Source organism: Phasianus colchicus, chromosome 18, assembly GCF_987193195.1.
Source record: "Phasianus colchicus chromosome 18, bPhaCol1.hap1.1, whole genome shotgun sequence".
Classification (NCBI taxonomy): domain Eukaryota; kingdom Metazoa; phylum Chordata; class Aves; order Galliformes; family Phasianidae; genus Phasianus; species Phasianus colchicus.
The window spans coordinates 7795035-7811898 of record NC_143453.1 but is presented as its reverse complement, the minus strand read 5'-3'; the positions used below and the strand labels follow the sequence as shown (position 1 = coordinate 7811898).

General features: G+C 45.1%; 1 protein-coding gene across 2 annotated transcripts; it reads right to left on the bottom strand.

Annotated features, from left to right (window-relative positions):
• Positions 1-231: 231 nt before the first annotated feature.
• RHOF (ras homolog family member F, filopodia associated) lies at positions 232-8783 on the bottom strand. 2 transcript variants are annotated; one of them, XM_031592580.2, is made up of 5 exons: positions 8529-8782; positions 8201-8288; positions 3773-3882; positions 3170-3304; positions 232-1197 (listed from the first exon to the last, which is right to left on the bottom strand). In XM_031592580.2, the coding sequence occupies exons 1-5, from the start codon at positions 8691-8693 to the stop codon at positions 1033-1035; spliced, it is 663 nt and encodes a 220-aa protein (XP_031448440.1). In that variant the 5' UTR covers positions 8694-8782; the 3' UTR covers positions 232-1032. The 2 variants fall into 2 exon arrangements, with proteins under 2 accessions (XP_031448440.1, XP_089977119.1); XM_090120993.1 differs by lacking the exon at positions 232-1197 and adding an exon at positions 1211-2276 and having other exon boundaries at positions 8529-8783.
• Between the last annotated feature and the right edge of the window lie 8081 nt (positions 8784-16864).

Sequence of the window (16864 nt, the reverse complement as noted above, 5' to 3'; positions counted from 1 at the left end):
TGAAACTGGAGCTCTCACTGCAAGAGAATGTGCAAAAGAATTGGGAGGTTCAAGGCACACGAACTAGATTGCTCAGCAGGAACATCCACCATCCTTAAACACTCAACTGTCACTTCCATCACAAAAGGGAAAATTTAATTTACAGTAGCAGAGAGGATTTTGCCAGTTGATGAACGTGTTACAAAGCATTTTACCTCCCCCGAGCACACATGAACATTTGCATGTCATGTATTAAATAAGCTATATATATAAGTTTATTGCAAAACGGACTTGATGTTGCACAGAGTGGCTGACTGGAGAACTGGTAACTTTGCATGCTGAAAATTAAATTTCGGAGCAACCAATGCATATATCTCAGTGATGCATAACAATGCTACAGTTTTGGATGCTGCAAGGAAACTTCTAAAGGGGCAGCTCTGCAAAGTTGGCCTGCAAGTCAAGAGGCAGTGAGTGGATGCTTTGGCTGTACACGATGGCAGCAGCTTGATGCTAACTCACACCACTGCCACCAAGTAAATTAATTTGGGAATGTCAATAGAGAACTTAATTCCTGCTTATTTTAAGGTGCCTGGTACGTAGGCTGCTCCACCAAAACTTCTGAAAGATTTTTTTTGCCTGAAAAAGACTAAATTGTAGCTACAACAAGCCATGATTTTGCAGAGGAAAAAAAACCAACAGACAAAACAGTCATGCAATACAGTCACTGTGTTCACTTCAGATTAAGTAGTGAATCCAAGACCGGACTGTTGGTGGCTTGCTGGTAGGAGCAAAAGCCAGGTGAATGTGTAGCATCAGGTAGGCTTGATAAAGAGCCTTGAAAACTTTGTGAGAGCAATGTGGCAAAAGGTTTTAAATGTAAAAAAGGAAAAAAAAAAGTTAAAAGAAAAAAACAAAACCTAAAAAGCTTTAAAATTTTAAAATAGAAATCATTGCAGGGATACAAAATGTGTCTTGGGGGAAAAAAAGAGTTGTCGCTCTTGCTAAAATCCAGTAATTTGGTTTATAGCTGTCAATGCTCTCTTGCAGTCCAGATCATAACACTGAGCACACTCGCTGCTTCTTCTGGCGCTTGGCTTTTTTCATGGCACTCAATGCAATGGTTGTTGCTTCTTTAAAAACTTTTTCTATGTTTTCACGGCATTTTGCTGAGCACTCCAGGTAAATTTCTGCATTTATCTGCTGGCAAGCTGCTTCACCCTGGAAAGAACAGGTAAGAAAAGTCATGAACCTGATGCGTGAGGGGAGAAAAGGAAAGCGAGATGGAAGCAAAAAGGAATTACTTTGTACATCTTCAGAATGTGAGGTCATCTTCCAAAAGAAACTGCCTCCTGTGAGCACAGTGCTAGTGCGTTGGTTATTAACTGAAGTACCATTGCTGCTTTTGTTTTTTTTTTCCTAAGTTGATCGTAGGAAAAGCATTTCTTTAATAGATATTCAAATGAACGTATCTACAAGGAGGATCTTTTTTCAGGTACGACATGCAATGTCATGTTTAGTTTGCAAGCCTCAGCACTGCGTGCCACATGCAACAGTAAGGTCTGGACTAATGTTTTGCTTTGTTTTGTTGGTGCACATGCAGGAATCCTGACTTCCATTTCAAAGCATCACAAAGACTCAGCAGAAATCCTACTACATGCAGATGAGTGCCTACAGACATCACCCAAATGGATGCAGAGGAAACAGTAGAATCTAAAACGTTTGCATGCAATCATGGTTGTGTGAGATCACTACAGACAAAACACAGCTACTTCTTACTTTGCTTGCAATCCTTTCATTGCAGAGTCAGCTCCCAGTTTTGAGCGCTTGTGAGCCTTCGAGTGTGAATTCTAGATCTGCAATCCACAACTCACAAACTCTGCATTTAGTCATTATAAGCTGGGAACGGGGTCACTTGAGCACTCAGACTTGTACACACGGGGATTTTCCTTCAGCACATTTAAGTGAAGTTTGTTTCCTTCCAGTTGTTTGCAAGCTGCAGTGCTGACAGACACTGTTCAGCTCCTCTGTGCCTGGCATCAGAAGCATCACACTGCATGACTCGAGATGCTCTCAGCTGTAAAAGACTGAGGTAGTGCGTGTTTCAAGGGAGAGAAAGGAAACGGGAGGGCTGTTAGGTGACAAAGGGAGGTCTGGACTGGTGAGCTTCGCCTCTTCTATGAGCATTCCTGTGATGAGCTGCTGGAGGGAGAGTCTGTTTACGCATGTACTGTTCTGAGGTGGTAATCGTGCCACATGTGAGGCCTCAGCTGACTCCGCAGAGAAGGCTGTTGCTTGTCCTGAACCTCGTGAGAGGGTGACAAAGGGGATTATTAATGCCAGTGAGGGACAATCTTGCAGCTGTTCACAAAGTGAGAGGACAGTCGTCTAATCTTGTGAGCAAGGAAGACAAACTTTTAAGTCCTAACATGATTGAATGGTGATGCTGTGGCAGGCTTTTTTCACGCTCGTTAGAGAAAGAAGTGATTCATTCAAGGTCTTAGTGAACTTAACCTTGTTTCTTGGACTTATGTCTCAGTTAGACAGCTGCTGTTCATAATCTGAGATGAGAGGAGGAAGACGGCTTTATATTTAATAATGAAAAAGTAGAAGACCAGAGAAGAAAGATTTCGAGTGACCTGGTACAAGCAGTTCAACCACCGCTTGTTTCCCCTGTACCTGGGCAGCAATGCCATCCCATAACACCAGCTGTGTGTCTCAATACTTTGTAATACTTAAGCTGGAAATACTTGATAGTATGTAGATTTTTTTTCTTATATTAGATACTTCAAAGAAAAGTTTATTAGAGAACTCTCACAGATGTTTTGGCTACCGTCCTTGGAAGGGCTTCTTTCTCAATAGGGTTTGCAAAATGCTTTTATTCCAGAATAATCAGTATTTCTAATCCTTTAATGTGTATCCTAGCATTTATTCTTTCTCACAATCCCAATCAAAGTACCAGTGATGGGAGCAATGTATTACGATAAAAATTAGAAAGGAAGTCCAAGAAACCTGTTGAGGCCTACAAATTTATATCAGTAATAATGCAGCGAAGGGAAATTGAGCGCAGTAAGCCTAGATGGAGTAGCAAATGGTTTCTTTTCAGACACTCCAGGATTCTGAGATATGCAAAACACTTAAAATGTCTCTACTTTGGCAAAGAGAACAATACTGTAAAAGCACTTACACTCACCTGGTTGTAAGTAATGGGCTCCTGCTTAGAAGCCCTGAGCTTACGCAGCTGCTCTTTGTCTTTCCGAAGGTCTGTTTTGCAGCCAATCAGTACCAGGGGGGCACCCTGGCAGAAGTGATTCACTTCAGGATACCACTGATGGGAGAAAAACAAAACCTGCATTGTTTTGCTGATTTTATATCAGAAATGCTAACTTCTGCTTTGGAACACTACAGAAGTCCTACTACAGACAGGTGGTTGTTTACATCTCTTCTACCCTAGTTAAATGTGCATGCGCTGGAAGTAGACTTGAATCTGAAATGCTTGTGTGCAATGGTTGTGTGACATCACTACAGACAAAGCAGCAACTCTGCAGTTGACTTGTGATCTTTTTAGTGTACTGCAGAGTCGAGCCCAATTCCAAGCACTTGAGAGCCACAGAAAGGTGATATCTGGGTCTAAGGTCTGTGACCCGCAATTCAGTGCACAATGAACAATCTGTCCATCTGTACACTCTGGATACAGGATTACTAAAAGCATCAGCTTTTTTAATCTGACATCTTGTCCTGCATCAACCGTATGTAATTCATTTAAGAGGCTGAAATAATGACGGAAGGCTCTTACCTTATCTGCTACATTATCATAGCTGGTGGGGTTCATGACATCGTAACAAATTAACACGACGTTTGTGTTCTGGTAAGAGAGAGGCCGCAGCCGGTCGTAGTCCTCCTGCCCTGGAACACAGAGAATGTTTTGGAATACAATGAATTTCTATCCTTAACAAGCAGTATGATGGGAATGTGTAAAGGTAAACACTTGAGTTCAAGAGTACTGTAATGGCACAGACTGAAAAAATGTCCATGCTTGTAAAATTCCTTCCCTTAAATGCAGGCTGTCCTTCTTTGCTGACAAAATGGATCCTTTAGGATATAAAACGTGATAAAAAGGTTGCTTGGTCCGACTGCTGATTCTACAAGACGTGCAGCAACACAGAACAGGCTCAACTCTTTGAAGCAGGACTTCACCACCAACCTTTGGGATGCTGCTCAACTCTAGAAAATTTTTCACGCTTTTAATTAGTGATATTACAGCACAGGGTCTGATTAGAGGAAGTTAAACTTGCTTCAGACCTGTACTCTTCCCCTTTGCTTGCAGTTATCCTACTGGATAAGCCATTGCTCAGCTTGCCTGAGAAGTTGTAAATCTTAGGTTTGGGCTGTTCTCTGCATTTGAGCAGCAGGCTCCATGGGTGAGACGTTAAGCGAAGTAGGATTGATCCCTCAGGGTTTAATACAGAAATAACAGACAATCAGCAAAATTATGCATGTTGTGTAAACATTCAGAGCAAAGACTTTACTGCTTAGCCCTTCTTATTCTCCCAAATCCACTCTCTTGTTTGCAACCGATTTACTGTTCTGTTGCTGAGCTAATCCTCTAAATGCATTAAATTTCAAACGTGGAGCACAAAATGGGATAAAATGTGCCTCCAAAAGTGGGCTGGTTAGATGTGTATTAGGGTTGGATAGTTGCAGCTCTCCCTTATAAGGAGGGCAGCTATTCTTTCAGAGCTCAAGTACAATTCTTCAGGTGCCGTGGATGTAACAGAACCCAGCTCAAGCTGCGTCTGAACACTGACATCTCTCTCACTGAAACCTCATTGAGAACATTTCCTTTCATAGCCTGTCCTTAAGTGCTGCTGATGAAATGCAGAAAGGGCCTGTGAGACTTCTTCTCCATAAAGTTGTTCAGTTTGTGGTCAGAGCCTTTGGCACAGATTTAGGTCTTCTAGTAGAAATAGAAGGCTGAATCCAAGTCGTTACTGAATGTACCGAATAGATGCCTACAGCTGAGCACATCTGTGACTTCACTGCCTTCCTCAATTCACTGTAGCATTATAGCATTAGAGACAGCTTTTAAAAACAAAGCAACCAATAAATAAAACCTGACCAGCTGAATTCATCTGAAATTTGCTACTTTTTTATCATCACGTATTGCTGTCAGGCCTTATGGGGCAAGTGGGACCTCAAGCAACACCAGAGGGAGAGAAGGGGAACTGATGAAACCACAGGTCTTGGTCTCCTGTGTATGCTCGTGTCTGCCTGCTCTTCCTCCTCCTTCATTAAATAACACCAAGGATGAGCCCAAACAGCCTGTTCACTGCTCAGTCTGCAACAGCAGCCACATGCACCACTGGGAGAGATGTACTGTTCAGGGGCATTTGCACCTTTTCTCAGGGATAACTCACGTTGGGAGTCTTCAGCCCAGTGTGCCTGTTTTGATCCACTTTCTTCTCCAGCAGACATTGCAGAGAAATTAACAATGGAGAACGCCTTCCTTTAGGCCCAATTAATTAGAGGCACTCTCTCTCACACACACTTAATGTAATGGTATTTCAGCCAGCTCTCCTGATGGCAGTGTGAAGATGAGGTGGACACGGGGGCATGCTGGAACACTGGGTGCTGAAGGTCCCATCCTGCAGTGCTCTGCACGAGGCTTGTGGCAGCAGACACAGCTGGACTGATGGGCACTGAGCTGATGTGCCTTGTAACACACAACATCACACACAGCTGCATCGTAATGTAGCACTGAAAAGATGTCCCAGGTCTACCGTACTCTCAGGGCTGTGGAAAGCCAGAGACAAGAACCCAAAGGCCTTTCTGAGCTGGGGAAATGTGTCCACAAAAATAAAATACAGAACAGGGCTTTGTCAAAGATGACACAATAAGTGCTGCTCAGGTTACAGCAGCACAGTCCACTGCCACCAACAGCCAGCATGTAAGGAAGAGCATCACATCCTGTCACCCAGACCAGCCAACCACTTCCTATACATGTCAGTGCAATACTTTATGCTTATTATTTAAATTCAGCATGTAACCACAGGGAGGGGAGCCCTCACAGATACACACCAAATTCTGTGTCCTTCCATGAGAACATGGTTATCAGCTTACAGCTGTGTTACTTCACTTTGCAGTTCAGAAAAGTTTGGGAAATTGAATTTTTTCTTGGCAGGAACAAAAGCAGTAGAAGAGAACTTAGGTCGGGATGGGGGGATACATTTTGATTTCAGGTACTCCTTTTCCTACAAAGTTATGCAAAATTACTTTTGCATGTACCAGCTCCTAAAGGCCTGATGCTGTAGAGCATCTATCATTAGAGACCCGAAAAAACCTGCTGGAGGCTTCAAGCGTGCTTCCTGCAACTCAGAGTGAGCTCCCACAGTGCTCACAGGAGGCACTGCTTCCTCCTCGGCTCAGCACAGCTTACTGCTTTGTTCTGAGAAGTCCTGCATCAGAAATGGAAACCTGCATCTGAACTGCAGCTGAGGCATCGACTTGATTATGCTACTCCCTTAGAATATAAACAATTACAGAGCTAATTAATCTCTCAATTTTTCTGTCAAGCGTGGCCAGAAATGGCAAATTTTAATTAAATATGCAGCAGCAAAGCCTGTTTGCAGACAAAGCTTTTATACATTGCATATATATACCACCAACTTCCTGCAACAGCAAGAGGTGTCTCTGATGAGGAAGGCAGAGCAGCAGAACATGAAAGTCTTTCCAAAAATTACAATTCAAGCATATTGTAGACTAACTCATTAATGTTGGCTTGTTACCAAAATTCTTGCCAAGAAAAAAAAATACCTTCTGTACCTTAGAATGTTTGATTCTCAGGCAGTTTGTGCGTGTCCTTCTCCTTTGGAAAGTAGGGCAAGCTCAAAACCTCCAACTGAGCAGGGCTGAACAATACAAAGAGTCCTTCTCACTTTACACAGCCCACAGGGCTCAACCCGTCCTTCACCTTCCCATGACGCTGAGTGCACGCAGCTCTATTTACTGCTGCTCTTGGCTGGATCCTAAAAATACTGAAGTCCTTTCAGTAGGTGTATGATTAAGATCCAGTGACACTCTTTAGAACAGATTTGCTTTCTCCTCCTGTACACTCCTACATGACACTAAGCTGAAACCCTTCACTTCCAAAATAGTTTTACATCCTTCCAATCCCGTTTAAATGATCTTACGATAATATGAATGATTTGGGGATCTTTCAGACTAAGAGCAAAATGCAGGAGCTCCCTCATCAGCTGACCAGGGCTTCCCCTTGAACTCCGGGAAAGATGCAGCTCTTCATTATATTCCAACCCTAGGAACTTGACATCAGTTTTGTTTCATTAAAAACAGGATGGGATTTAAATATGGGCTCAAGAGAGTTCTTGCAACGGCATCACTTCCACCTTAGAAAGAGGATGAAAAGCTATTTGAATCACAGAGCACGACACATCTGCAAACTATAACTATGCCAGGGGCCTGGCAGCCATCACACCCTCTTGGGAGGTGAAGTATGTTGGGTTTCAGGGTCTCCAGACAAGGGAATGGGAAGCGATTGCTTATTCCTGGCAAAGAGCCCTGCCAACTGGCCGGCAGTGCCATCTGCACCTCCTGATGTCTCATGAAACTGCACTCTGTTCTTATTTGTGATGGCATTAATTTGGAACAACTCTGCAGAACACACCACCATTTATTTACACGGAGCTGAAACACGGTGCATGCCAACTTTAGGGTCTGTTTGGAATGCAGCCGGACAGCAGAGCCTGGGAAGTCTGAATGAATCACAGAATCACAGAACATCCCCAGTTGGAAGGAACCCACATAGGGATCAATGAATCCAACTCCTGGCTCCACCCACAAATCGGACTGCATGAAGCTGAATGCAAATTAAGTCCCAAGCTCCTGATATCAACCCAAACAATCAGCTTTCCTCAATAACCTTTAACGCAAAGGCCTTTTTCATTTTGAACCCAAACCATCTCTTTTCTCCTTTACTATTGGATCACACGTGGCAGGAGATTAAAATATTTTCTTGGTTGACTGTGTTATGCACTGGGAGCTGGGTTTAATTCCTTCAGATATGTTTGCAATGTGATGCAATGTCCCAACAAACGGGGTCATTGCGGCACAGAACAAACCTGGGCTGGAGCCGCCATGGGACGAGTGGCCATTTCAGAGAAACGCCTCTCACGGCTCAACCTGTCAGAACGGGGGGGAAAGGCCCTACCTGCAGTGTCGTACAAGTTCAGGATGACCTCCTTTTTGCCGATGGTGATGCTGGTGGCATATTTCTCAAACACAGACGGTGCGTATTGCTGCAAACAGGGGAAAGTATTCAAGTTACGGACACAGAAACCCGCACGAGGCCGCGTCCGTGTGGCGGTGCCGGGGCACAGCCCAGAGCGGCCGCGACAGCCCCAGCTCTGCCCCGCGCCACCTGCAGCCGCTTCCCCTCCCGCAGACCCGCGGGCCCCCGGTGCCCCCCGCCCTGACCGAAGCCCCTCTGCGCTCGGGAGCGTTGCTCGGCCCCCTCGGCACCCCTCCTCGCGGCTCACCTCGGGGAAGGCGCCGTTCGCGTACACCATCAGCAGCGACGTCTTCCCGCAGCCGCCGTCCCCCACGATCACCATCTTCACCTCCTTCTTCCCCGACGGCGCGGCCGCGCTGCCGCCCTTTCCCCCCGCCGCGCCGTCGGGCACGGCCCCGTTGGCCGCCTCCATGGAGCCGAACGGGGCTCAGAGCCGCCGGGACGCCGCTCCGCAGCGGAGCCCCGGGGCGGGCCGGCACCGCCCGCGCTCCGCCGGGGATTGGCCGCGCCCCGGGGCGCCCCAGGTGGCTCCGGGCGCCGCTTGGGGCCGCGCTGACACCGCCGCGCTCCGGGGAAAGCGCTGCGAGGCGGCGTGGGGCGGCCCGGCGCCGTGTGCGCGGAGCTGAGCGCGGGACGCAAAGCCTCCGCGGAGGCGGAGATCCAGGCGTTGGTGGATGAGCGGAGCTCGGGCCGAGCGCGGTGCTGGAGGACACGAGAGCGCTGAGGCACCCCGCGTCTGCACGGGGCACGGGGAGGGGAGTGGGAAACTGTGTGTGTCCTGCTGTACCCAGCGCCTTGTGTTCAGAGCGAGCTGTCCTAACAGTCAAACAGAACGATGTGTTTTAGTTTAGAGATGTCAAAGCCTGCAGACGCCTGCTTGATAGGACAAGAGGTAATGGCCTTAAGTTGTGCCAGGGGAGGTTCAGGTTGGGTGTTAGAACGACTTCTTTTCAGAGCAGTCGGGCTGGAAAAGAACTCCGAGGTCATCCAGTCCAACCCAACCCATCACCCTGTGCCCGCTGACCACAGCCCTCGGTGCCACATCTTCGTGGTTCCTGAGCACCTCCAGTACAGTGACCCCACCGCCTCCCTGCAGCCCGGCCCAGTGCTCCTTCTGAGAAGAAATATTTCCTAATACTGAACCTGAACCTCCCCGGCACAACTTAAGGCCATTAACTTAAGCAGAAGGGCAAAAGCTCGCTTGATCTTGATTTTCAGTACGAATACAGTCCGTGAAAGCGGGGCCTCACGATCCTTCTGACTTTTGGGTTGCCATGAGTGCTTCTGTTCAGAGCATAACACCCTGCAAAGAGTTCACGCAGCCACAGGCACCTCAGGTCTGCTCTATCCCCCTCCAGGCCCATTCTCTTCCCCTTGTCAATCAGTCGGAATTCGGTGATCTCTAAGGTCCCTTCCAACCCACGCCATTCTGCAGTTCTGCACAGTTGTGTCACTAGATGGCCTTCCAGACTGAACACAGAGCAACCGTGCTGCTCATGTCTGGGAATAACTTCTTTCAAGAAAGGTCCTGCTTTGCGTGCAGGGCAAGCAAAAGTATTTCAGTGATAGAGGGAGGATGGGCATGCAAATGCCCTACAAAGTGTCATATAATTCAAATTAAGAAGGTAAAAAAAAGGTAGCCAATCTCACATCTGTTTAAAGCTAAGCATTTACTGAGGAAATACTTGACATGAGCATGTAGGATACACAAAAATATCCTGTGTGAACAATAATATCTGATCTGCAAGATAGCAAAAGCTATCAGCTCCGTGAGGTTGAGGCGCTGAGGGCATTCTGGTATTGCACAGCAATGAATGGTCCAAGAGTGATATGTTTTACACTGAAACAATTCCTTTGAGCTTGGCTCAAAATGAATGGCGTTACTATGGTATGATCAACAAACAGACTTGCTAGTCTTCTTGTAATTACACAGCATTTCAGTGTCTCTGATGCTTATTTTTAATTAACGGGTTTGCAGTTCCTCAGACATGAAAAGTACCATGCAAAAAATGGTGTGTTTTGCTGACTGAAAAATAAAATCTAATATGGAGTTCTGCCACTGATTTAAATGGATGAAAATTCAACCCTCTATTAGTGAAATTCAAATCTAATCACTATTAATTACAAGTGTACTTCTCCGGTTTTGGCCTATACATCAATGTTGGCACAAGTTCTGTGTCATCAAAAGCTTACACATCTGCAGTCTTAAGAGTTTGTGTACGCCAAAATCAGAGATGCAATGGGCTAGAGTAAATATCTGTGTTCCATTACTGTTACATAGCTGGTGCTTCACAGTTGCTGAGAAAAATAATAGGAAGGAGAGAAAGGTAAGCACACTGCCTAGGAAAACTGCTGGAAGCATGTGGTTTTGGAAAGATGCTTTAGCAGTTTAGATGGTATTTATGGGTGATATGGGTTAGTTTTAAGAAGACTCTCAGTTTGGTTTAATATTGAAGCTATAACCATTTAGATACAGCGTGATGAAATTCCTCAAAATACCACCCAAGGTGAAGTGTTCCAACCTGCTGGACATTTTGGATGTTTTCATGTAGGAACATCAGGTGTGCCATTAGCCTGACCTCCTAAGGAAGCAATAGCAATGTGCTCATGTTATGGCTCTCTGTCCTTCATAATGTGCTTAAAAAAGGTAACAGAAATATAATAATACTAAAGGCCTTTGAGTTTTGCCACTACAGAGAACCAAGTAGGGGAGGAGAAGCATAATGGTAAATTGTGCAAAATGGTAAGAAAAGCTGTTATAAATAGTAAATATGTTAACGGGTTTGACAAAATATTCTGGATGGTTATGTTTGTTCATTTAGAGGAACTCAATGCTGTTGAAGTTACGAGTTTCCAATCACTTAAGCTGTGTTACAGTGCGTGCTCTTAGGCTGATATGTATGCCTTGCAGTAATATCCTTAATGGAAAATATGACTCTTTTAGCTAGCCAGCCAAGTGTCAACTGATGGTACTTCCTTGTAGCCACAGCTGCAGAGAGCAGCAGCAGCAAACGCCATCTGCTGTATACTGGTGCTATTAGCTTATATGGTATATAAGGGAGACAAGAATGGGTACCCACTCATTCTAGAGTGTCTTTAAAATGAAAATTTTGAAATACACTTAATAATTTTCTTCTTGATAATACAGCCCGCAGCTTTACAGAGGCTTAAAATTTACAATAAAAAGTTGCTCAATTTATGTCAAAGAAATACTATAAACTTAATTAAGAATGTGCATAACGAGGTAAAGACTTAAATGCTTATCTTCAAAGATTAACAGTGATAGTGCTTTGTGTTATCACTGATGATTTCCCACTGAGCTATATATACATATATATATATGTATAGCATGTACATATAGAGCAAGACATAAAGCCCTGAAGTGGTTACAGTCCCAATAGGAAAGACAGACCCTAAAGAACAGGACATAACATGCAAGTAGAGTGAATTCCCAGTAAATTTCCAACGTTATACGAGTGCCACAGTTGTTAGTAATGCAAAAATGTAAAGAATAAAACTCAGTCCCAAAGAATTTACTGTGTGAGCTGACGGGGCAGATAGGGAAGGGTGAACTATAATGTACGAGAGGTGAACCGTGTGCCCTGCCCACACAAAGAAGTCCTTGGTGACTATCCGGGTAAGAGGAAAATGCTATGACAAAGCAAAGTACTCAAGGCAATTCCATTTATTTACAGAAAAGCTGTATGAAGTTGCTTTTTCAGTTGTGCTTTTGCTCACAGTCCTGAGCTTCTTTTGGCCCTCGCTCAACCCAGGAAATCTCCAAATCAAAGCTCCCACCCTCCTGGACTTTCAGCTGCTTCTCAGTATCCATTTCTGTAGTGCTACTTGCTGTTTCTCATGCACGTGCAGAGCTCTGCCATCTGCTCCTTGTGGCCTCATATTTTACACACACACTCCCGCCCCCAAAATTCAGAAAAATCCCCAGGGCCACATGATTCACTGTCTATTCAGACCTTGCCATGTGCCTGGTTTTTGTGTAGTAGCCGCTACTGATGCAAATCCCTTGTTTCATGAGGGATCTCAATTGCCTTTTTCACTGAAGGCAAGGTGGCTGTGACACCTGCCAATTTCTAAGGGGTTTAGCCCAACCTAAAACATTATTATATTCTTGTTTGGCTCAGTGAGAACTGTATTTTTTTTTTTCCAGTAAAATCATATTAACTTTCTAGACTATTAAGTAATGTGGAAAAATTATATTTCAATAAGAAAATTTCCTTTCTGCCTTTTCATGCCTAAGGACTAGAATTCCTGTTTCACTTGGCTCAAGTGCCCATGCAGTAAATCACTGCAAAAATCTTTCAATAAACTCCATGTAAAACTTGTCCAAATGCTACCAGAGAGTTCAGAGGGCTATGAAAGAAAACAGGACAACTGTCTGCAATGGGAGGTGTTGGCCAAGTTAAACACAACTCGGCAGAAGCAGGCAGAGAATATTCAGGTACTGTGATAGAGTTTGGACTGATTTTTGTCCATAAACCACAGCTTGACTGCTACCTAGAGAGCAGCTATTTATAGGGAGTGCATACTGTTTCATGGGTTATTTTCTCTGGTATGCTTTAAATCAGAGATGCCAGCTATGCGGGCCAAATTTGGCTTACCTGATACATGCATGGCCAGTGTGCTGTATTTTGAATCTTACCTTTCATTAAAACTTGAGCTCCTGGCTTTGCAGCAGTGGAAAAATAATTGAAGAATTTGAACACAGCAATGTCTCAGCCTGATACAGGAGGTGCTTAGGAGCAGGCTTAAGGCTTCTGGACTTCGCTGAAGCATGAATTCTCAAGCCAAATTCAATTGAAAACAAAAAGGTAAAGCAAAGTTAAGATCATCCAATGTGTTTCTGGAACATCAAGCACAATGACTAATTTCTGAAAAGCACGAAATGAGCAAGTATCTGCCAACACCATCCTACCTCTGGCCCTGCAGAGCTGTGTCTCCCAGATGTGCTGCATGGCTTCATAGAGGAACAGTGAGGAATTTATCAACACTTGCTGGCAGAGCTAGGTGATGCTGGATTTTATCCTCTACCTCTGTGCTGGAAAGCAAATCTGGAAGGATCCAACACGCTTTGTCTTAGGCGAGGTCTGTGGTTGTGTGTGGTTGGTTTCACCATGGGAACCGTCAGCAGAAGCGGGTTCAGGAGTGATGCACTGGCTTCCTCATGGCCATGTGAGCGCTGAGGGCTCTGCTACAGAACTGCATGAAATTCATCCACTTCAGATGCTTTTCTGTTGCTCCAAATCTGCAGCAGAGAGCAGTCCCTCAGGAGGGAAAGGGGCTGTAAACGGCTTCCCTTGGGGGCTTGTGCTTCCCAGAAGGCAGTTGGTAGATTCCATCAAACCTGAAATAGGTTCTGTTGTGCTTCTGTGAGAGAATTTTGAAAACTACATTTTAGATTTAGATTAGATGATGCTGGATATGGTTTGCTAAACACTTTTTTTTTTGGCCTTCCACTGCGTGAGGTGGGATGAAACCTGAACAATGCAAGTTTTTAGAAATGTTAATCAACACTTCATTAGCGATCCCTTAACCATCACTCTCCTGGGTACCTTGCCCTGGCAGGAAGCTCTCCTATCTTCTGGACAGAAATGTGAGAAACGGAGTAAATAGGGGAAGAAAATAAGAATAATGTGTGAGCTGTGAGAAAGAGGGCTGTGTATGAAATAAAAGCAGGTGTTTACTGAGTAGTGTATGGCACCAACATCCATGTGCCCAGTGTGTACTGTCACACGTCACTGGTACAGCCATGGCTAGTACAAACTCCCTGGGGAGGACAGCTACCACAGACTAAAGAGAAGATGGAATCCTCTGCTCATCTTCTGATGGGAGACACCATAACTTCTGCCTGCTTTTTGCTGAGTGCTACATACACAGGAAAAGCTGAGCAGCTTTGCTGGAATCTGGATGGAAGCTCATGTGTGGAGAACCAGAGAGGTTTGTGGCACGTGTGAGCGTCCTTGAGCAAAGTACAGAGCAGCCTGAGCCAAGCTGAGAGCAGACCTCACAAAGAACAGCAAGGCTGGGAGCAGGCTACTGAGTAACTCAGGGGGCAGAGAAATGAACTCAATTCTAATTATGTCATCCTGCTGCCCCTGATAGCATTTCCTGTGCATTTCTCTCTTCCTACACACGCTTCATCCTTCCTGTCTTGCGTTGTCACAGTAGGCACACCGTGAAGTTCCCAGTTGCTTACTGGGATTAACATAGCAGCTCTGTTTTTTTAAGGCAGGCAGATTCTAATTAAGCTTAGGGCTCTTGTCATGCTCAAAATGCCCCTTTGTGACACGCACCTGAAGCTACCTAGAAAGTATCAGTGCCCCCAGACCCTTAATGACCTTCCGTATCACAATAGTGTAGGCTGTGCCTGTTCAAAGACTCCAGACAAATGGATGCAAAATCAGCATCACTCCAAGTCAGAGATCTAAGATGAAATTTTCTAAGTATGAAACATATCCAGAGGAGTGTCTGTCAAGTTTTTTATTGGCTTGTCATAGACATGCACACAAATGGCCTGTAGCAAACCCTTCCCACTGTAGGACTGTGTGGGGACCTTAGTTTCCTTTTAGGGCTTGATTCTGAACGTGGGGAAAAGCATGCTCAGCCCCAGGCCTGGACAGATAAGGCAACAGCTGTAGGGCTTTGGTTCCTCTCCCCTACATTCCCATAGAAATGTGCCAGTTGAGTGTGCCTGGAGGATGCAAAGAGAGGAACGCAGAAGTCCTTTCCACCTGGCAGCCAACTGCACGTTAGGTGCTGAGACCATCAAGTGTTTTTTCATGTGGGCAGCTGAACAATGGTGGGACTGCATTCTCTTTCGGTCACAATAACCCTGAAGATGTTTGTGACAGTTTTTTATAACTCTTACACAATAAAGGAAGAGTTTGTGATAATTTCATGCCACAGGAACTACTTGTTAGATGCTGAGAGCAGCATCTCCCCACATGGCTGGCAGGTCTGCAGGGAAAAGGCAAGCCAGCGTGCCAGGGATGGAGCGAGCACTGCTCTGCATTGGCTGTTGCTGGAGGAGAGGGGGGAAACAGCAGCAGCAGTGATGTTGTGGATGCTGTGGAAACCAATTTTAGCTCAGGATTTGCAATGGCCTCCTTTCCTGAAGATTAGAACAAATGTATGGAAAAGGTACTTGGAGTTAAGACTTGCCTTGAAAAAAAAATCACAGAAAAGCTGAAGCAAGTATGAAAATAAATTAGGAATGAGGGGCAGATATGAGCAGAGCCTGCAGGAATCAAATCTAAACAAAAGGTAGGGGCTGGGCCGTCCAGTGAGAAAGCTGCAAATGGCAGGGGTCGGAATGTAAAACCTACAGTCCACTGAGAAACATGAAAGATGCTGTTGTGTTCCACACCTCCTTTTCCCGGGTGTAGCCGTCTCCACACAGTGAAGGGCAGTAATGAATCAAACTGCTTTCCTCTCCTCCTGTGTTTTCTATTCAATTATTCACAGGCTGTGCCAGTTCTGCTTTATTTCTCCCCTCCATATGCTGCACTCTTCTCCTGGGGTTTTTTATTCTGAACTGTGCCTTTGGCCTCTCTCCCATTTCTTTCTCCTCAGCATGTGCCCCCTGCTCTGCTATGATCTGCTGCCTTTGTAACCTCTGCTGTGCACATATGCTGGCTCTCCGTCCTTCCTTTGGCTCCTGGTCCGTCGAGTGTCCCTTTGCTTCACACCAGTGTTTTTGCCAGGGGGTCAGCAGCCAGCCAGCAAAGAAACAATTCTGCTATGGCCACTGCTCGTGCTTTCACGCTGCCAGCTCCTGTCTGCCGATCAAGGGGAACCAGTGCTTCTCCCCTTGCACAGCTGATTGGTAGCGAAGGCAAGGATGGCTCTGCAGCTGCTTAGCAACTGGGAGCTGCTGCTGTGCAGCCCTACAGAAAGGCAAGGGACAGTGCAGCATTTGCTTAATTCTGCACGTTCTGGCCCACTCGGCTGAAAACCACGGCTTAGTGGAGCAGCTGGGGCACTCCCAGCTGTCTTGACAAAAATAAATCAAGCTGAGGATCCTTGACTGCAGATATGGCAGCAACAGCAGCAATGTCAAGGGCAAAACTGTCTTTTTTTCGTGCCATAGGTTGTTTGCATTGTGCCAGTTAGAGAAAAATGCTCCACTTTGTAAGCTAAACTCATTCAATTTGATCTTTGTCATCACTTTTCTGGCTGTAATATTTTATGTTCCATCACTTACAATGAGAACGTTCCCTCTGTGTGCTGCATTTGTTCAAAAGGTTTACGGGTCTCCAGCTACCACCGCTTCAAAGCTGTTTAATGATAGATGTCCAGCACACAGGTATTGTAATGCATAAAAATCCTTTCAGATTACTTAACTCAATATTCATGTCCTTTTGATGCAAGCCCAGTGAATGTCAGATATGTCCAGCAATCTGACAGCTTTAGAATGTTGATTAGAATTGCCAACCTTCTTGATTTAATGATTTTTTAAGCCTGAAAGTACTGTAAACAATAATGAGTTGTACATGCTGATGTGATCATAGCATTTCAATAGTAGCTCCATTTCAAAGGCAAACAGCAACACAAAACATTCTGCAA